At 52.4% G+C, this 21784-nt stretch overlaps 1 protein-coding gene across 1 annotated transcript; it reads right to left on the reverse strand.

Annotated features, from left to right (window-relative positions):
* Window positions 1–300: 300 nt before the first annotated feature.
* On the reverse strand, window positions 301–20461 carry VCAM1 (vascular cell adhesion molecule 1). The gene is made up of 10 exons (XM_045817015.1): window positions 20364–20461; window positions 18175–18467; window positions 17364–17639; window positions 14857–15177; window positions 13400–13666; window positions 11220–11495; window positions 9061–9381; window positions 7745–8011; window positions 4601–4867; window positions 301–1229 (listed from the first exon to the last, which is right to left on the reverse strand). The coding sequence occupies exons 1-10, from the start codon at window positions 20459–20461 to the stop codon at window positions 1075–1077; spliced, it is 2541 nt and encodes an 846-aa protein (XP_045672971.1). The 3' UTR covers window positions 301–1074.
* Window positions 20462–21784: the final 1323 nt, after the last annotated feature.

A 21784-nucleotide genomic window follows, 5' to 3' on the forward strand; every position in this document is an offset into this window, starting at 1 on the left:
ATGCGTGTGCTTCTCTGGGTTCACGCCTTCGCGTATGCTGTATTTTTAATTCTTTAAATTGTACATTCCAAGGACACAAAACCAGACATTGCAATTCAATGGGTTGAGATGGCACCAAGAGACCTGAATTTTCATCGGGTCCCCCTAGGGATTCGGATAAAAGCAGCCCGAGGTCCACACTATTCCCGCATCCCCAACTATCTCTGTGGGTGTGAACTCTTCCTCCTTGGAACTCGGGATCTCGAAAAGAGCCCGAGGACGTGGTGAAAGCAGGCAGCTGGTAATAAATAAACACAACTCTCACAAGCACAGCAACGACCGCTTTACTATACAGACACAGACTAGCCATTTACAGAGGAGGACCCAAAGGAGCCGAGCTCCTGGGCCGCACAGGCAAAGTCCCACGAGAGCGCGGCGCAGGAACACCACCACCACACGCCTCCGTACCACGTCCGTACCGTCCAGAGAAGCCCAGCCGACCCTTAGGCCGTAGGTCCAAGGGTCTCGTACCTGAAAGTCACCCCCGCGCCCTCTCGGTTCACCATTCGCCTGTAAGAAAATAGAAAACCCTGGCGTGTTTATGAATACGAAGCTGTTGTCCGTGAACTTTATAGGAATCAAGTTTGTTGCAGGAAACGAAATGCGGAAAGATGAGACAGAGGTAACCCACCAGTCACCGTTAACGCTGAAGTTTTCTGAGATGCGTCATGTTAGAACCGTCCGTCCAGGCAACACTGTTTAACGGTTCAGAGCTCTGCTGGCGGGCGCCGCCATTCCAATCAGTCTCGCCGTGGTGCAGTTTTATTTTACAAATGTACAGATCGCGTGGCTGTATATACACATCGGGCACCCACTGCCATGGCTGCATCTCGGTGGCGGTGCCTGCTTTTCCGGCAGAAAGCCTCCCTTCGGCGCCTGGCTCCCAGCCAGCAGCCTCCGCAGCCGCATCTCTGCAAGAGCTGCCGCCACCACGCCCCGGGGAGCCTGGGCGCTGCGCTCAGGCTTTTCTCGCGGAGTGGGAGGAAGGATTCGGACTGATAAATAGTGTCTCGGGGGGCACGGCTCAAGCACGCGCTACACTTTGGATTTCTGTGCGTCCACGAGGCTGTAGGAGCCCCTCATGGTGGCTCTCCGGGCGAAGTACACGATGGTGCCAATGGTGGGGATGAGCAGGGAGGAGGCGCAGTAGAGCATGAGAAACCCGGGGGAGGAGTAGTCCCTCTCTCTTCCTGGAAAGCAACAAAAGGGCGCGGTTAGTGTCTGGCACACAAAGACACTGCTTACCGATAGTGTGGACGTGTGTTCACAGTGCAACTCGTCCGCGAAAGAGAAGTGGAACAAAGCGGTGGAAAGGGCCACGGGGAGCCCAAACGCACATTCCTCTGGACCAGCCGATGGCCGGTGGGCCATGGCCGTGACCGTGGCCATGCCAGGTCAGGAGGCTGTGCGGACCTCCACAGACCCGAGGCCATTTGGTTCAGGTTCGCTTGCAGAATGGAAGGAGGGGTGCAGTGTTTTAGGGCGCGTCCACGAGTGCGAGCCTGGGAGAGGCAGGTGTGCTGCGGGACACGGGGACACTGTGTCCCGGGGACACTAAGGAGCTAGGACTCGGATTGCCACCAACTGCCTGGACCAGCCAGCGTCCCCTGAAGTCCTTGCGACGTCCAGACCTCGATCGTACAGTCGAACCCCGTCTACGTGACAGTGAGCAGAGGGACTCCTACCAAGAATTTTCTCAGAGATACACGGAAACTTACGTTTCGTATCTCTGAAGTAGGGCATCCCTCTCCGCCATTTATATCATCGCTTGATAAACTGAAGTTTTTGGTTAGGATCGTATTTTAGCGTAAAGGTCACTCGAAGAGGCCTTCTCGGACCTGCACCTCCCCCAGCCCAGATATTCTTTCATAGCCCACGGTCCCTCGGCAGCTCTTACCACAGCATGCAATTAAGCATTTGTTGGTATGATTATCTATTCAATCTGGTCTCCTCCGGGAGACCGGATGTTACCTATTTTGGTTTTTGGTCCAGCACTGAATTGCAAATACCTGGCTCACTGCTTGGATTAGTTGGCACCCAATGTGTGTGTGTGTTTGTGTGTGTGTGTGTGTGTGTGTGTGTATTTAATAGTGGCATATTTTTTCTTTCTACCTCCTACTTTTGTCATTTGGTTGTAAGCTGGGTACAGAAGGGAACAGTATACAAAAACTAATATTAGTACTCTTTCTAACCTGCTAAACCTCATCTGACAGCTACAACAGTATTTCATATCTTAACCTTGTAAGACCAGCTGAAGAAGGCAGCAAGGCATTCGCTGGGGAGCCCTCTCTGTTCGTACTTATGTTTGTGTGACCTCTCAAGCGCTACATGTCTTCAGGTAGCACGGGTGCCGTCTCCGTCCTGGGAGAAGTGGGTGTCTGACTTTGGGGATCCCCACCTTCCCTCTGGAAGATTCTCACCACTGGAGGCCACCCACTGGGGTCCCGTTGGGAAGTCAACTTTTCAAATTATTAAAGTTAAAAACCCTTCACCCTAAACAGAGCGATCATCTCCTCGGTTTCCTCCGCTTCCCCTTGCTAGAGTGGAACGACCTCGTCAAAGAGGGAGGTCACGTGTGAACGGGGTGCCCGAGGTCGTAACTGCGGCTGGGCGACAATGTCGACAGCGTGTTGGGCAGGGCGTCTCTGCTCCTGTCATTTTCTTTAAATTAAATAAATACTATCTTTCGCCTTCATCGTGCCCCCAGGCATCTGCAGCAAAACACACATTTGCTGTTGAGTCAGCTCCCAGAGCAACGTCCGAATACACCTTTCGATCCGCTGTATAAACACTGAACATCCCAAAGGCTCCTGACCCCATCTGTCACTGGACCACACTCAGGCCAACACCAGACAGAGCTCATTTTAAATCTCAGCTAAACGCAAAGGGAAAGTAGTTTGAACTGCCTGGGTGAAATATCAGAGTCTTGCCCGCGTTCATTTGTAGTTATCTTAAACCGTATTAAGTCTTGGGGGGTGGGGGGCTGAATTCCCAGCTGACTTCCCAATAGGCTTTGAGCAATAGGTGACAACGGCAAAAATAGAAGTTACTAACTCAATAAAGCAGTCAGAAAAGACGACACTGTGCGAGAGGAAGAGTTAGGTAGCGGAGAAGCTCTGACATGTCTTTAAAGAGAATCGTCAGCCGTGAACGGAATCACAGACACGTTAGGCGCCCGGTTGCCGGGGGACCAGACTTCGTCAGCGGCGGCCTGGAGGCGTCGGGGATGAAAGGAAGGAGGGACGCGTGCGTCTCAACCTCCTCCTGACTGAGACCTCCTCCGTGCAGACTCGTCGCCCACGCTGGCCACGCACACCCCCGTGTCGTGCTGAGTGACAAGGTCAAGGCCCCACTGTCCGAACACAGAGTAACCCACTGGCCAGATCAACTGTTTTCAGGACAAGCACTTCGTGGGGGGGGGGGGCTAAAAGTTTTACGTGCAAGCGTGACACTGCCCCCTCCTGTAACACGTCTGGGTGGACGTACTGATATCGTCCTGTTTCGAGGACATGCTGTGAAGACAGAAAACAGGAGGCGAGGCTTGCCGTCGCCACAGCTTGGGCCGGATGAGGAAGACGTCGCCTGCTGTGCGCCCTGGGCTCGGACTCTCTTTACACTGAGAGGGGCTGCTGAGTCTCGCAGCCCCGCGCCAGGGGCCGAGAGGGGGGCCGCGCTTGCGCGCCGCCCCAAGCACCGCGAGCGCGGCTGCCAGCCCGCGGTGCGAGCCAGGAGCTCGCAAGGCGTGGGGGGCTGGTCAGAAAAGGCAGGTCCTACTGTTGTCCTTCACAGAGGGGTTTGGAGAGGAAGGGGTCCCTCAAGTTTCTCTGCGGAGACCATTGCCCCCCTCCATCAGCAGAGGGGAGAATGGACGAGGGGCTGGGGTTTTTAAGGAAGCCTTTCTGTTGTCTAGAGATTCTTTTACGTTCCACACGGAGAGGGCCACTCCTGATTGTTATCCTGAGAGGCGCCAATCCAGAAGATACACGGGGACTCTGTGTTCAGAGGGCAGGGTCCTCCCTGTTAGGAAGGGAACGGGTCTGGAAGCGACCCTCCTTCTCCCGTGTGCCAACCCTACTTCTTCAATTTTCTTGTAACCCACAGGGAAAGGTTTTGAAAATATGTTGAAACACTTAGGAGATAGAAGACCTCGGAGACCAATGACGAACTGTCGACTCTGCAAAAAAGCAGATGGGAGCTCAGCACCCACTTCCTGGCCAGGCCCCACAGGCCAGAGCAGCTGGGCATCACTATTTTCGGAAACATTAAGAAATAGCCATTGTCTGTGTCTTCTGTTATACTCGGATCCCTTACTTGTTTTGGCAATAAAAAATTTGTACTGCTTTCTCAAAAAAGAAAGAAAGGGGGGGGGGGGAGAGGAAAGAGAAAGAAAAGAGAGAGAGAGAGAAAGGAGAGAGAGGGGAGGAGAGAGAACCACCATCATGGAACTCAGCTCCATTTTTGCCAACCTGTTCCTCTAATCCTGAAAATTCTCCCCAGTCCACCAAAATCCTGACCTATTATTAAAAGTTATGGAAAACAGAAACGAAACCCAAGGTCTAACCTTTAACATCAAGTGTTAAACTTCTGAACTGCCAGCCACGCTCGCTTTTAGACTCGCATTCGTAGACTCCCGCGTCCTCTAGCTGCGCCTTGTGGATGACATAGGCGCCTCCCACAGCCTTTAGCACGGTGTCTCCTGTCTCCGCTTTTTTCTTCAGGATTATCCATGTTTTAGGGTAATTTCCACATGTACAGTAGATAGTGACAGTGTCTCCTTCCTGGACCCTCTCAGAAGGAGAAGCTCTAAGTTGCATGTCTTGTGGAGTGACTGCAAAGAGAATTTGAAAGGCACCTCTGATTGGGCGAAATGGAAACCAAGTCCTTATTAATGTTAACAGCAGCAACGATGGCTATCAAGGAGCTATGTTGGGGGTGACTGTTCGCATTAAGTGTGCAGAAGGGTGCACGAAGATGCCAGGCAGTGACCGAAGTCGTACATGATCATGTTTTTGATAGAAGACATTTCCCATGCTTCTTGCACGTCTCCTAATATGACCTTTTGCCCAGCCGAGCCCAGAGACATGTGTTTAATAAACAGCGATAGAAGTGCAATTTGGAAAGGAACTCTTTCATGCAACCAAAATGGTTTGCCCTTCCTTGAAGGACAAAGCTTTTAGGGGCTGGGCTACCTCAGATCACGAAACTCAGCGGCGCCGAGCGGGCTTTCTTCCTGCCCCGAACAACCACGACCACCCTTCACTAAGTGCCAGGCGTGGGAGCTGGCACCGGACGCACGGTCTCTCTAGTGCGGCAGAGCCCGTGGACAGAGGGCTCCGGCGCCACTCCACAGCTGAGCTGAGATGCCCCGTAAGTGTATCTGTCCTCTGACTTGATCCGAGTCTCCCCTCCACCGGAGTGACAGTATCGTCACATCCATCCTACAGGCTTTCCTTAGGGCTGTGCTTTGCCCTTCTAAAGTTCTCCCCTTAGAATAACAATTATCACGGAGACAAGGCAGTAACAAGAAGGCCACTAATGCCTTAGTGGAAATAACGCCAAGGAGTAAGAGAGGAAGCAATAGCAAGGAGTAGGGGAGCCCCAGTGAAGGAAAGCGCCCTGAACCTCCAAAGGGGAAGTTATGGGGGAAAACTCCAGATTCTGATCACTTCATGGCTTTGCCCAAAATCGCCTATCGTTTCCCCTTGTTTGGTCCTTGGTCTTGGCTGTCCATCTGGAGAGAGGCTCTGGGTCTGACTCTGGCGTTTCTATGCCACCAAGCTGACCCGGAGGACAGGGCCACTGCTACTCTTAATCTCGGCATTCACAAAAGGTGTCAGTGCCTCTTAGGCTTCTGAGCAAATACTAGCAGGCACCTTGCGGGACTGCCCCTGGGAGTGCAGTTCAGCCAGATAGGGAGGCTCTGATCCTGAGTCATTCTCCAACACATATACACCTCTTCTTAGTTATAGTGCAACACCGTATCGTCTCCTCAGGGTGACTGGGACATCTGGAGCCGTTCCTGGAGCTCACAGTCCACTTGAGGCTGAAAATGCTTTAGGATAAGAGACTTGGCACAGGCCGTGAGAAAGCACTGCCATTCCGGGCACTTCCCGTGCGCAGGACACATCATGAGCGCTTCAAAATCCTCGATATATATATATATATACACAAACATACATATACATACATATTTTTCTAGTGAAAATTTTGTTTCCAAAGTGGACTTCGGGATCATCTTTTTTGGGACTGTCTACACTTCCTAGACTTTTATATCTGTTTCCTTAAGCAGGTTAGAGAAGTTTTCCATCATTCTTTTTTCAAATAGGTTTTCAATGTCTAGCTCTCTCTCGTCTCTTCTGGTGCCCTATGATGCGAACATCGGCACACTGGGAGTTGCCCCAGAGGCTGCTTATACTCATTTTTGGGGGGTGGTTCTTAGCAGTTAGTAGCCCACAAGGGAGCTCTCATAGGTTGTCAGCTGATTTCTCAACAGAAACTTTGCAGGCCAGAAGGGATTGGCATGAAATATTCAAAGTGATGAAAAGCAAAGACCTACAACCGATTACTCTATCCAGCAAGCCTGTCATTTAGAATTGAAGCACAGATAAAGAGCTTCCCAGATAAGAAGAAGCTAAAGGATTTCATCACCACCAAACCAGTATCACAAGAAATGTTAGAAGGTCTTCTTTAAGAGGAAGGGGAAAAAAAATCAAAATATGAATAATAAAATGGCGATAAATACATTTCTGTCAACAGTTACTTTGGATGCAAAAGGGTTAAATGCTCCAACTAAAAGACACGTGGCGACTGAAGGACAAAACGACAACCTTGCATCTACCGTCTACAAGAGATTCACCTCAGACTGAAAGACACACACAAACCGTAAAGGGACAGAAAAAGATTTTTCGTGGAAATGGGAACAAACAAAAAGCCCGGGTAGCAATACACACGCCGGGCAAAATCGAGTTTAAAACAAGGGACAAAGAAGGGCCTGGCACCTCCACTTCTGGGCACTTAGCCACAGACTCCCAAAACTCTGTACGGAAAACACGCAGACATCCGTATGTTCAGGGCAGCGTTATTTCCAGGGGCCAAGACACGGAAGCAACCTAGGCGCCCACCAGGAGATGAGTGGATGAAGAAGCAGTGCATGCATGCAAGGGAGCATGACTCAGCCACAAACAGAACGCAGTCTTGCTGTCTGCAGCAACACGGAGGGACCCAGAGGGCATTGTGCTGAATGATACGAGTCAGACAGAGAGAGACAAATGCCACATGATCTCCCTTGTATGTAGAATCGAAACAACAAAACCAAAAAATGAACGCGCAGGACAGACGCAGAGAACGTTTTGATGGCTGCCGGACGGGAGGGTGGCGGGGGCCTGGGGGAGAAGGTGAAGGGGTTTAGGAGCGCAGACCGGTGGTGACAGAACAGTCATGGGAGGTGAGTTCAGCACGGGGGACGCGGTCGGTAATACCGCATGATCTACGTGTGCTGTCAGATGCGTACTACGTTTTATCGGGGCGATGGCTTTGTAAGTTACACAAATGTTTAATTACAGGACTATACACCTGAAACTAATATAACATTATGCCTCAACTGTAACTTAAATATAAAAAAAAATTTAAAAGAGGACTTTGGAGAAAACCAGTAACACAACCAAAATAATACCAACAATAAATTCATTAATCCCAGTCTGCTCACCTTGGACAATTAACTCGACTTCCTTTCTGCTGGTCCCAGCCTGGTTGCTCCCTTCGCACACATAAATGCCAGAATCTCCCCTTCCCGCGGAGGTCAAGGTCAGAGTTGTGTTCTCGGAGAGGAACTGCAGGCTCCCGTCACGCAGCTGCCTGCTCCACTGGATTTTCGGAGCCGGGAGGCCGTCGCCGGAGCAGGTCATGTTCACAGACTGACCCTCCTCCAGGGTGGAGGAGGGGCTGACCAAGACGGCTATATTCCTGGGGGCAACTGGAAAGGTAGGGACACCTGTTAGCTTGACCCCATGTGCCCTGAGTTCCACGGCGTTTTAATATTGCAAAACGGGGCTATGCGATCGATGGCTTGGAGAAGTTTATAAACCTTGGTAACTCCCCTGGAGGAGGCTTCGGTCCCCCTGTACTTTAGCAAGCACAGAGCCCTAGACAGGAAAAATGGACCCATCACGGCATTTTCTGGTGGAAATAAGTTCCGTAGAAAGGCTCGCTACCGAACAGTGGGTGATCGGTGATGGTGCGTCTGTATCGACACTGATGGCACACTCCCCGTGACCACAGATTACTTGAAAACCTCCTGGGAAAAGGCAGAGTCTGTGTTTCTGCCCCGTGTATCCAGGCTTTCCTGTGACCCCCTGTGACCCACACACCATGGAAGCCATGACACTGTGATTTCCCAACCCAAAGCTTAAGCGGCCGGCGTTCATTGTCGCCCTCCTGAAACACTGTGCACTGGTGACTAAACCCAGGCCCCCTTCCTTGAGGGGGAGACAGCACACAGAGGAAGGGAGGCCCAGGCACCCCAGAAAAGACCCCAGACGTGGAAGTGAGGCCGTGTGGGACCAGCCACCCTGCACCCCGACCTGCCAACTGGCTCGCACGAGTGAGTGCATCTCCTGTCACGCTGACCAGATGACCCTCCAAAACTGCCCGCTCCTGGGACTGTAGGCTGATAGATGGTCATTGTTCTGGGTGTTGGGGGAGCTTGGTTATAATAATCATTATTTTGGAACTCCTTTTCAGTTTTGTTTTCTCACAGAGGTTTTAACTCATAACCTCACGTGGACAATTGCCTGGCCAACATGGTAAAGCAAGATGGTGAAGGGATTAACCACAGAACTTCCGGGCACAACCCCTCGACACCGACCACAGTGTGGGGACGGACTAGGGGAGGGGCGGGGGCGGGGCTGGGTGGAGGTCGGGAAAGGGAGAGAAAGTAGGAGCAACTGTCCCAGCTTAAACAATAAAAATGTTAAAAATGTAAAAAAAGAAACCCCCGTTAGGCTGCGGAGGCATCACACTTACTCTGAACACGAAGCGTCTGTGCGCTCTGCCTTTCTTTGGGTTCAAACTCCATCTCATCGATTTGTAGCTCAGCCCGACAAACAAGCACTTCGCCAGTATCGTCCTCGGTGGGGGTGAAGGTCATTTCCACACTCCCGGTCTCCAGGGAGTCCTTCTCCAGGGCCTCCAGAAAGCTTTTACTCTCCACGAGCCTCTCTCCCTTCAGCAGCTGCATGTGCAGCCGGTCCAGAGGGTACACGTCGGGCACCCTGCACCTCACCGTGGCTGGCTCTCCGTGCACTAGCCCGCCGCTCATCTCGATTTCTGGGTCTCCGGGGAACGCTGCGGGCAGCAAGCAGAAGCGATCTTTGGATGTGACATTCAACAGCGACACTGAGCCAACCTCTGTTAAGTGCAAAGGCCTCAAAGGCAGTGTTAGATCCCTTGGGATCGAATGATCTCCAATATAGAACTAATGACCTTAATGTAAAGATTTATGATATTAAATACATATAACACTGGAGACAAGACCATAGTAAATGAAGTAATCGAGTAATAAATATACCATTTTTGCTTCTTAGCATTGTCATCTTCCTGACAGCCGTAGATTGCCTTTTAGAGGGACTTTGTGAGCTTCCACCATCTCATTTGGTAACCACAGATTTTAAATGTTTTAAATGTTTGCTGTGATGTGTTGAGGATTTACTGTGTGCTAGCGCCTTAATATAGCTTAGTCTTCAAAACAGCCTGATACTGTGGCCATTGTGTACCTTATTTTACAGCTAGGAAACTTGTAGAGAACTTGTTTTACAGCAAGGGAAACTTACAAAACTCGTAGAGGCAAAGAGACTTCCGTTAGGCATTATGTGGAGGAAGTCACTGCGTGGAGATAAGAATTTGTGTTTCTCTGAGCTCAGAGCTCACGCTTGGTTTCACAGAGCCCAGCAGGCCACTGGGTATCGCTGAAGACCCACGGGGGCCGTTCTTCAATTTAGACATTTCCAGTGGCCAAGGTTAGGCAGCCAGTTTTAAATATTTCTCAGACAATACTTGGTAGTTAAGAAAAAAACTGTAAGAAGTTTCGGTTCTGAATAACATGTATTCTACAGCTTATACGAAGCACTAAAAACAAGGCTAAAGTAGTCACCCAGAGCAAGAACAATGCTAACAATTTTTCCCCAGAAGTAAAGTGTTGTTGAAGCGATACATCCTCAAATATTTACGTATGGCAACGGGACCCCCCCGCCGGTTCTGGTTTCTGCTGGAGACGTGCCTACAGCAGCGGATCCTGGACCCTGGGCCCCACAGAAACGCAGCGAAACCCGCCACTTAAAGTCGGGCTCTAACGCATTCCCAGCAAGTCCTGACAGGGACACAAGTGTGGGCGGGTTTCCTGGCAGAAAACCTCCGCGGTCTGTTCTCCTGCAATCTGCTGGATCAGGCAAGGCAGAGTCGCTTCGCATGCACTCTGTCCCTCGCTCATGGAAACAGAGGAACTGCAGCAACGTCAAGTTCACAGAGATCGGAGGTTGTAAAGGGTTCCTATCGAGGTGACCGGCACGAAACGGTGTAGTAACGTGTACGCAGCTCAGTCGGTATTGGCACCTGGCACCGCCTGCCGCCTCTGCCTGTCACCTGAGCGGCTGCCCCTGACGGTCTGCTCTGACTCCCCATCTCCCCGCCTTCCTTCCCGGCTTCCGCCTGCTCCTCGTTGCCTCGTTTTCCCCATCTGCCCATCCGTTTTGCAAATGTGCCTTCAGAACAGTAGGCTCAGGGCATACCCCGAGTTCCTATCCAGGGCAACTGCCATCGCTCCCCAGTTACCCGAATGGTCACGAGCCCTGCTCCCTGCCGTCACCTTGAACACTGCACCCCAACACACACACAGAGGGCGTGGGAGGCAGTGAGTGCCCTGGTGTGTTCCTGCGCACGCGCGCGGTGACACGAGCGGTGACAATGCCCAAGGACGCTGTGTGTGTATGGAACAGGTACCGAAGACTTAGGCCAAGTAAGCTGCGTTGGAAATTCTGTGTTGGGGAACTTGGAACCGTTCCCAGTGCTAAGTCCCCTTCCTAAACACACAGGTCTCGTTCTACATCAGCTTTGTATTACGTCACTTCCAATAGAATTGGCGGGGGGGGGGGGGTGGGAAACAGCAAAGAGTTCTGAAAACTACTCACAGTAGAGGTCCACCTTAATCGTCTTTTCCTGTTTCCTGCGTCCACAGGTCACGGTGCACAGGTAAGAACGTTCGTGCTCGAAACTCACAGGGCTCAGGGTCAGCTTGGACGAGGTGCCCGCGGGCCTCACCTGCCCATGCAGGGGGCTGTCTATCTGGGTCCTCCAGGAGAAGGAGGGGGCCGCGCAGCCCGAGGTGCTGCACGTCAACTCGACCGAGGCACCGATCCGAGCGGCAACCTGGGGCCCAGGCGAGACCTCAACGGTGAACGGTTTTTCTGGGGGAGGAAAGGAGAGGGCGGAAGGAAGGTGAGATGATTTTCTTCTCTCAGCCTATTCCAATATAAGACCTTTTTTTTCTTGATTTCCTTTACGGAAACATCTGTGCCAAGAACAAGTCGCTCCTTTTCCCCTTGGGCCCACCAGGGACGAGACCCCGTCTTGTAAGAACGAACCCACCATAGTCTGCGGATTCACTCGTGGAACAGAATGAATGTGGCTAAAGATTTGTCCAGACAGAGGGTGGCATCTTTCCCTCCCAATAATCCAGTCTCTGCTCAAATACAGCTTACCGAATCCCTGCCACAGTGGGGAACCACACAAAAAATGTAAGAGGTTCCAGTGTATTCGGCGTTGTGTAAACCGTTTGACATACATGATCTCGTTTAATTCTCACAACAACTTCACGACCTGTTGCTGTGAGTTCTTCTCCTCCTCCTCCTCCTTCTCCTCCTTGGGGAAATTTGAGCTCAGACATGCTGAATAACTTTTACCCAGCTCATGAGTGACAAGATTAAGGCTTGAAGCCAGGCGCGTCTGACTCCAGATCCCAGCTTCTCGGCTGCTTGGACAACGAAGTCCGGTCAGCCTCGTGTGGAGACAAGCCTACGAGGTCGGAAAAAGGCTACAGACAGAGGTCTTCCAATCAGAGGCCATGCCCATAATGCACCGGCGCCGAGAGCTTTGCGCCAGCGACGTGACGTCATACCATTGACAGTCACTCGGAGAAAGCAAAGCCAAAGTCTAGGCAGTAAAGTGACACATACGCCACCTCCAAACTTCATTTGATGCAAAAAAAAAAATACTTCACAGTCCATTCAGGGACTGCAAACGGAGGTGGAGGGCAGACCCCCGAGATTCCGGGGTCCAGGAGAGCTCTCTGGCTGCCAGCGCTATGCCCGCTGGGCACGCACACCACCGTCTGGGGCTGGGGGGGGGGAGCCCGAAACCCCCACTCCGCTCCCCTGAGGAAACTGGGAGAGCTGGGCGACTCCGCAAGTGACAGAGGGGACTCCACAGAAAATCACTGACACTGTCCGTGTAAACAGCAGGTTGGGGATGGAAGGAAGACATCTCAACATCTAAATAATCTCTTCTGTGCCAGAAGTTACTTTCCTCGGTTGGGTTCGTCTAGTCATGACGTTGCAGCATCCTCCAAAGAAGGCTGGCCGGGAATGAGCTCCACAGATTGCTAAGCTACCAGATTCAGGCAGAGACCATTCCGAATTCCTCACACACTCGTGTGAGAGGGGGGGACTGTAAAACAGAGCCACTTCCTGCCTGGGGACCAGTCTCAGATCATTTTTTTTTTTACAGTGGCTGCGTCTACTACCATGCGGATTTGTGGGTCCTAAGGGAGTGCTTACTAGGTAAGGAAACGTCTTCTGAAAGTTCAGTTCTCTCTTCAGTACTTACCCAAAGCTGTGAGGACCCTGCCGTGCAGAGTGCAAAGCGACCCTCCCTACCCCCCCGCTGTGGTGTTTCCCTCCCCCTGAAATGGGACTCGGGGGGGCGATGGGGTGGGGCTGTCCTGGGCGGCTGACGACCTCGGGGTGGCATCTCTCCTGGTGTCCCCGCCGTGCTGCCCTAACCCCCAGCCGCGTTCACCCGCTGACGGTGACTCAGAGTTTCACTGTCTCAGCCGTCCAAGCTGAAGTCCCCTGTCTTCAGATACGAGAAACGCGAGTGGCCCGTGTTTATGGCTGATGCGTCCTGCACCTACCGGGCACCCACGGTGCGGCTGGCACGCGGCTGTGACGAGTGTGCGATGGATAACTACCTAAGCGTGCCGCCGTGCGCGTCAGCGAGGCGGCCCATCCGTACGTAAAGCTCCAGGGAGCCGTTCTGGCTGGAGACCCAACAACGACCGCCCTTCTGTCTCCCTGTTTCACGCGCTACTCACCCTGCACAAGCAGCTCCACCTCCTTTCGGTCTCTCCCGGCCGGATTGACGCCCTCGCACACGTAGACGCCGGAATCCTCCGGCCGCATGGCCACGAGCGTGAGCGTCCCGTTCCCGGACAGGAGCTGCGGTCGCCCGCCGCCCAGCGTCCTGCTCCAGGTGATCTGCGGCGCCGGCAGGCCGTCGCTGGTGCAGGTCATGGTCACGGAGCCCCCTTCCTGCAGCCTCGTGGAGGGGCTCACAGAGACCACGGTGTTCCTGGGCGAGACTGAAAAGGCAGGCCACGTGTGAGCGCCACCTTGACCCCAACAGGGACCGCGCCTCCACGCACGCCCTCGGATTCAACGAGCCTGCTGCGTCAGGCTGGGAGAAAGAACCGCGGCGTCCTGGAAAGCAGGTCACCTGGTCTCCGACTAATTTGACTGGGTGAATTCTGGGGGCTGTTTGGTGTTTTCAGATGGCCACAGGTGCTCAGGAATTAACACAGACCCTGGACGGGTTCCTTCTCCGCCCCCTTGCCCAGGGCCGTCTGAGTCACCTTCCACACGCGGGGCTGAAGCCTGCCCCCACCTCCCAGAACAGCCCCTGTGATTTTGGGGGGCAGCGCTAATTATTAGCACATCTTCCCCTGCTGAGCTGAAACCCTCCTCTTCGGAGCTGGCTTCTGCACGGCGGCCACAGTTCCGTCCTCCGCCATTACAGAACAAAGTAAATCCCTTTTCCACAGGACTGTCTTTCAAAGATGTCATGATAGCCCTCTTCTCCAAGTTCTGTGTTCTCCAGGGAAAACATCCCCTGGCTTCAAATACTAACTGTTTTCCAAATACTAACCAGCCTTTCCATTGCACTCTCTTTCAAACATGCTCTGATTGGCAGTGTCCCCTTGCGACGTGGTGTCTGGAGAGGAACACCGCACCTGACCCCAGAGCGGGGAGGCCCCTCTCCCCGATTCTGGGACCAGGAGACCGCCTCGAAACCCCGGCAGCCCCCGGGAATGCGGGGCCATCGCGGCTCATCCCCGCCCTGCCACCCAGTGCCCACATGTGAACATACACTCACGCACGCACACACACAGAGTCAGTGCTCGCCTGCTAAGACCTCGCTATGTCAGGGCATAGTGTAAGCGTTTACAAAACACGATCACAAAAACGGCACCCTTCTGAGCCCGCTTCCTGCTGCCTCATCGGGCGGTGTCATCACTGCCCGTGGACAGACAGGGAAATAGAGACATTGAGTGACCCAGGTTCACATGGTTAATGGAGCCAGAATTCAAGCTCCAGGCTTGGTAACCCAAACCCGGGGCTCTTTTCACTGGAATACACTGCTGACAACTGTGCTGTTCTCGGTGAACGGGGACAGCAGAGCAGGTTGCTTTCTGACCTAGCAGCTGAACGCACCGCTGTGCACACCCACGGCTGCGCTCCCGCGAAAGCGCCACCGCGCCACAGAAACACTCACTGTGGACCTGCAGGGTTCTCCTCTTCTCCCTCTTTCGCAGCGCCTCGTCAATTTCGCTGATGTGCAGCTGAGCCCGGCAGACAAGGGTTTCCCCAATATCTTCGTTGGTGGGCGTGAAGGTCACTTCCAAACCCTTGGTTTCCAGGGACTTCGTCTCCGCGGGCTCCAGAAACTCCTGATTCTTCAAGAGCCGGTCGCCCTTCAGCAAATCCATCTCCAGCCTTTCAAATGGGTAAACATCACGCACCAAACACGTGGCCGTGACGGGCTTTCCAACCTCCAGGGGGCCGCTCAGCTGAATCTCGGGGTCCTTGGGGAAAGCTGCAAAGACCAGGGGGACACGCGTGAGTTGTGTCGGGTCCTTGAGTGACTTCCTGCGATGCAAACCGCATCTAACGTTTCTGTTAGCACAGCCTGGAGTCGTCGCCCAAAGAGCCTTTTGCGGTTTGGACAGGTTCACGCATCGACCGCCTTTTAGCAAAGTCTTCAGTTCTGACCCTGCGTGCACTAAGTAAGGTGTGTACGCTACTAGAGTAAAAGGAGGGAGAAGAAATCAATGCCTAGTAAATACTTACATGAGCCCACCCCTGTACCATTCATTTAACACGAATGGTTTTATTTTACCCTCACAATGGCCCTGGGAGGCAGAGACCGCCCTCCACAGCTACGAAAACACAGGCCCCAGCGCTCTCCGCCACACAGCTAGCCCCGAGTCACACGGCCAGTGAGGGCTGAGTTGTTACCGCAGGTTTACATTGTATTGTGTCACCTTCTCCTATTTTAGGACAGATATATTTCCATTTCCCGGGTAAGGAACTGGAGGTTCCAAGCGTCATTGCCAAGAATAGCAATTGGCCAAGATAAGCCAAGAAATGAAGAGAGCCGCAGTCAACAATCGGCTCCCGCCAAGGGGGCCTCGGCCAGGCACTGCTCCACCCGGAAGGGCCGCCCGTGCAGCCTCTGACTTCTGGAAGGCAGGCCCGACTCAGTGCCCTAACAGCGTGCCCTTGAACCTCTCCGTGCCAAGGGCAGGCCCTGCTTCAGCCAGCCACCTTTTCCTCGCAGACCTTCGTGAGGGCGGCACCTGGGCTGGATTCGAGCCTGTGTAACAGTAACTCGAAGGCCACAGCTCCAAAGAACAGGGCGACCGAGTGTGGAAGGAAGGCAGGGCTCTCAGACGTAATGAGAGACAGACGGACCTAAAGAAAAACTTCAGGCCGGGTAATGAAAGCCAAAAGGTCCTTCCTTTCCCTCTCTCCCTCCCTCTCCTTCTCTCTCTCTCATCCTTCAGCTATTTGGGACTTGCGAGTGAGAGCAAAGGAGCTGCAAACCTTTCATGTGAAAGCAGCACAGTTTTCCCACCTTCCCACCCATAACTTCTGCCCCTCGTATTCCATAGCAACTGTGCCTGTAAGCCTCCCAGTCTGCTTGCTGCCAGGGAGCATAAGAATTTGCCCCTTTTCCCTGTATTTACATAAGGGGGCCTTTCCAGGGGCCGCGCACACAGACGCTGTGCGTGCACAGCCGGCATAATTGAAAGCAGCCCGCCAGGCGCAGCTTCTCCGGAAGCCCGAGCAACACATGGGGCTCGCCGGAGAGGCAGGGCTGCCGGGCGGAGCTGAGCCGCGCCGCAGCGCGAGGGGAGCCATGTAACTGTAAAGCAACCCCGTGAGGTCTTCGAGGAGAGGTGAGCGCAAAGCATTGCAGTTTGTGTTTTGATCTGTGGTGTCGTGCTTGGGTTTTGAAAGAGAGTGGTCCTCGGTAAGCAAAGGCCAGTGATTTATTTCTGTTGGTTTTTCGCTCCTCCTGCTAACTTGATGTGCTGCATTGAGCATAGACTGGGCTGTGTTTTGGTACACTGGGAAGCTGGGGCTATTCATTCACATGTACAGGGCAGATCTAACTTCTCATACGAACACCCTGGAAGTGGAGCAGGTGGACAGTGAGGGTTAATAATGACAAAAGCAACAGGCTCTGAAACTGATCTGCACCAGAACCACGTGAGTGGTGTGTGTACAGATGTTCCTTATGTCCCAGGGGGACACGTTTGTCCACTCGTCTACCACGGAAGGACGCGTCGCCTGCTTAAACTGGTTCTGAGCACCGAGCTGCACGAGGCTAAATAAGTGGGAGACCCCGGAAGGATGGGGTTCATAAATCATTGAGACGCATGGCTGAGTCAACATGGAAGGATATAATCCAGCAGAAAGCTGGGGAAAGTAAGACAAAAAGAACCTTACAGGTCTTCATTTCAGGGCTCAGCAAAGCGAAGCCCAGAGAGGCTGAGCCTGGCCCGCGGTCCCCCCGTCTGCGGCAGAGCTGGGGACAGGAACCCGATCTGGGGGCCGGCCCCACGCTAGACTCAGCTGTCTCTCTAACTTTCTTGGTGCAGTGCGTCCTCTGGCCGAGAATCTAGACATGGACAGTTTTTCTTTTAAACACACCCCTTCCAGAAACCTGCTTTAATGCAAACTGAAAGAGAACCAACGCTTCTCCCAAGTACTCACAGTAGATGAGCACCTCGACCGCCTTCTCTTCTTTCCTGGCCCCGCAGGTGGCGGTGCACAGGTAGGAGTGCTCGTTCCCGAAGCTCACGGGGTCCATGGTCAGCACGGACGTGTTCCCCTCCTTCCGCACCCTCGCGTTCAGCGGGCTGTCTATCTGGGTCCTCCAGGAGAAGGAGGGGTCCGCGCAGCCCGTCGTCCTGCAAGTCAGCGAGGCGGAGGCGTTGATCTGCGCCACGATCTGGGATTCGGGGACGATCTCGATCGTAAACGCGTGAGCTGCGGGGGCAGAAAGAGACAAGCACAGTCACACGGGTCCACGCGGTGTTCTCCTCTCCTCTGGTCCAGGGTCACGACCACGCTATCATCCGGCCAGACTCTTCCCTAAACCACCTCCGGCTAACTGCAAGGCGGCCAGAAGGCCTTGGCGTCCCTCCAAAGAAGGTGTTGAAATTATCTTCACTTAGTGAACTCTCGGTTCCGAGCACGGAGCCCGTTTATCGGGCTTGTTTTGTTCTTTGCTAAGTTTGATCTCATTATGAAGCACAGGAAACCGAAGCGATAGCTCTTACCAGAGACAGAACCCAACTACTCGCGGGGGAAAAAAGTCTCCAAAAAAACATCCATTTGCAGCACCAGCTATGACCCGATAATGATACACAGCAACACTCAGTAAGCAGCACATCACAAGTCAGGGCCAGCGAAGTTTCCCCACAGTATCAGTGCCCCAGCGCAAAAGTGACAAAAGTGACAGAAGTCAAAAGCAGGGCTGAAATGGAAGGCAAACACTCGCAACAGATCGGGGAGAACTTACAAGCCACCAGCACCATCCAAAGTATGTTGGAGACCCCAAAAATCACGGCCATCTTCCCCGGCACGTTCAGTTGCCGCCCTGCTGAGAAAGTAGTGGTCCCCAAACGCTCCCTTCTGTGCCCCTTCTGTGCCCCTTCTGTGCCGGCAGAAAGTGCTTGGGAAGAGCCTTCAGCTCCTGAAGCACCAGGCTCAGTGAGGAGTGACCTGGAAAGTCTGCTCCTTATAAAGGGTCTCCCAGCAGAGGAGGCGGGAAATCCCTTCAAGGGGAAACCCGCAGAGGCAGGAAAAAAGTTTCACTGGCAGCCGGCCAAGTGCAGCCTTAACCCCTTCAGCTGCCGACACAGCTGAAAGGGACTCTCTCCCCCGGAGAAAGGACACTTCTGAGGCCAGAGAATTAAAGCTTTTCCTGATTTTCACTCCAAAAGGACATGTTTGCAGCAGAGACAGAAGGCGAGGCTCATTACCGAATGAGGCTTTCTGATCTGAATCCAGTGGCGGGGAGGGAGGAGGAAGGGAGGGAGAGGGAAAGAATGGTGAATTACACTTCAGTTTTTGAGGTAGCTAAATAACCACTGTGGCCCATGAATTGATTTTTCTCCACAAAGAAGATACATTTGCAATTTTAAAACAGAGCCCAAGGTTCCTCTTGCAAGAAAAAGGACAAGGTTCTGTCTTTTGGATGAGTTTTTTAAAAGGCAGACAGTACAACTTCTTCGTTTAAAGTTTTTATTCCTAAAAATAGTTTTGGGGTGTTTTTTTTTTACTACAAATATCAACTTTCTGAAATGGTTTTCTTCAGTGGAAAGTAAAGAAATGCTACCAAAATAAGAGAAATCATTTTTTTTTCTTTTATTTCAGAAAAGTCACCAAATATTTGGTTCAGTTGCCGGGTAATTGGGAGTCTTTTGCAGACTTACAATAAATATAAATGTATGGACTTCATCGAAGTGGGAAATCTCTTGGACGATGAGACTTTACCACAAACACAGTGAAAACCTAGAAAATAATTTGTTCTTGTCATGTGGGAGGTGGCGATAACCATTTTTACGCTCTTTGTCCTTCCTCGTGCCCCCCACCCCCACGCCGAAATGACTTTTTTAAACCTGTTTGGACGTGGCCTTGCATTCGCACAGCTCAAGTCCTTGCAAACTGCTTGCCCATCAGAAAGAAACCGGAACAGCCACTTCCTTGCGTCCCACACGTGCAGGTCCGCCTTCCCCGTTGGACCGCCAGTTCCTTTTACGGCTGGGGCCCGTTCTCGCGCGTCATCGTACCTAGCCCCGCCTTCCCAATACCTAGCATGTGCTTTTGCACTTAGTGGGTACAAAAAAAAAGAGTGCAAAAACAAACATTATAAATTACAATCTGGGAAAGAAACGTGCAGGGCTAGCGGTACTGTGTAACTACTGCGTGCGGAAAGTGCCGGATTCTGTAAGAAAATCCCGGCGCTCAGAGACTCCCAGGGTGTGTGCAGTAAACCGCACTGTGGTGCGTGGCACAGGCCGGAGGGCCGGACCGAGGCTTGGAGTCAATCCACAGCTGTCTCTCCGCGGCCCGGGCGCTCCGGCACCTCCGCTCGGAGTGCGGAGCGCGAGGCTCCCGCTGGAGGGGGCGGGGGAGGAAGAGACGCTATTGGAAGGGAGGGCTGGGGTGCTGCGCGAGTTTGCTGTCACCTACCCAGTATCGCGAGATCAGAAACGTGGCTTCGGGCAAAGCTGGCTGGTACACGGGAAACCTGGAGGTCCTTGACGGGGTCGGTGTCTCCCGAGATGATCGGAGCCCGTAGTGCTGTCTTCTGTGGCCTGTCTGCACACTCAGGTGGCTTCATTTTTTTTTCTCACCTCGGCATGTAGCCCCAAAGAGGGTGTTCATTAACGTTTGTGGAGTGAGTGAGTGAGTGAGTGAGTCGAGCTGCCAGGGGAGGGCTGACAGTTGGGACTAAGCCTCCCAGAACGAGTGTTGCTGGGTTCTCTCTTTGAAAGTGTGCAGTTCATCACTTTTGTTAGTAGTAACATGGAAGATATGATTATCTCACTTATTCGTAACACATGACTAGGACATATAGATGACCTGAGAGGTGGCAGACTCAAGGTGAGGAAGAGCTCTAAGGATGTAAAAACGGAGCAGAGGACGCAATGACATTTAACGGGAATGCGTCAAGTCTGGCGTCTAGCTGGGACAGTTCGATACCCGAGCACGGTGCGGAGGAGCGTGGGCTGGACTGCAGTCCGCGGGCAGACCGTGTGGTGGTGGTGGTGGCGATCCGTGCAGTGAGCACGCACCAACATTGCCGCAAGAAACCAAAAGAGATGCAAGAAGTTCAAGCTGCTCTCATGATATTCAACCTCTAAGCGCCCAAGGCCCCGGGCCCCGGGCCCCGGGCTCTGGGACCAGGTCCGGAGCAGGTGTCTCATTCCGCACACCATTCCCTAGGAGAGAGGCTGAAGAAAGCAGAGAGGGTGCCTGGAAGAAAATGATCAGGATGTTTGACAGCCCCAAAATCCCTGACTCAGTCGGAAGAAGCAGGATATTCTGTTTGGACAAGAGAAAACTTGGAAGCCGTGTGACAATTCAATGACTGATGCACGGAGGAAGGGATGTGCTTGTTGCTCTGTGTTATATATACCAAGGGCTAAAAGTAGGGCTCGCTGGTAAGCAGTTACTACCGTATTTTGCTGTGTATAATGCGCACCCAGGTTTTTGGCCCAAACTTTCAGGAAAACAATCTTTTGTTTTAATGTTTTAATTCAATTTTATGTACTTCTATTTAGATATTTGTTTTTTGTATTATAATGGAATTTTAGCATTTATTTTTGAACATATTATAGCACAAAAAAGTTTATGTAACAAATAATTACAACACACGAGAACAGATACAAGGTATTTCAGGTACTACTCACAGATAATGCGCATCCTTATTTTCCCCTCAAAAATCTGGGCAAAAAAAGAGCACATTATACATGGCAAAATATGGTAATTCTAGGAGGGCCAGGAATGTGTCTTGTTCACCATTCGAGCGTCAGCACCTATCACAGTGACCGGTGGATAGCAGGGGCTCAGTCCCTCGATACTGAACAACTAAATGATATCAACTTGAAATAGAGCCTGACTTTGAGCTCAATAGTCCTGAGTCCAAACCCAGCCATCCCCCCCCCCGCCCCAGGAATTGTAAAACCTTGCACAAGTGTGGGCAGCCTCTCTGCACGTGTTTGCACGTGCTCATATTAGGATAACAGTACCACTTTGAGTGATTCACAGAAGTTTTGTGACTATCAAATCAAAAGTGATTGCGTGAAATCTCTTTAAATGAATATATAAAGCGCTATATAACTGGCATGTGATGATATTCGGTGCAGTCATATTAAGTTCATTGTAAAGAAGGGCTCTGCAGTTATGTTTTTTTCAACAACGCAGCGGGTCGCCTGGGGAACGCATCTGCTCCCAGTCCCTGGAAGTGGTCGAGCAAGGCCGGGGTCACCTCCTCGCCATGGGGTGGAGGCCAAGTTTTGCCTCAGGAGAGACACCCGTTGGACGGCCACTAAGGTGCCCTGGAAGGTTAAGCTTCTGTTATCAATCCCCTCGTGGTCCTGTGACGATTTGGAGCACCCTCT

The sequence above is a fragment of the Phyllostomus hastatus genome, unplaced genomic scaffold (assembly GCF_019186645.2).
Source record: "Phyllostomus hastatus isolate PE091 unplaced genomic scaffold, TTU_PhHast_1.1 phas_scaffold_216, whole genome shotgun sequence".
NCBI lineage: Eukaryota > Metazoa > Chordata > Mammalia > Chiroptera > Phyllostomidae > Phyllostomus > Phyllostomus hastatus.

Excerpts from the sequence above, each read along its gene's own strand:
- VCAM1 (XM_045817015.1), bottom strand. The coding sequence starts at position 20,461 with ATGTTGGTGCGTGCTCACTGCACGGATCGCCACCACCACCACCACACG. Across the intron at positions 9,382-11,219 it reads GATTAAGGTGGACCTCTACT|CGTTCCCCGGAGACCCAGAA; the intron begins GTGAGTAGTTTT and ends TGCTGCCCGCAG. Across the intron at positions 4,868-7,744 it reads AGTCGAGTTAATTGTCCAAG|TCACTCCACAAGACATGCAA; the intron begins GTGAGCAGACTG and ends TTCTCTTTGCAG.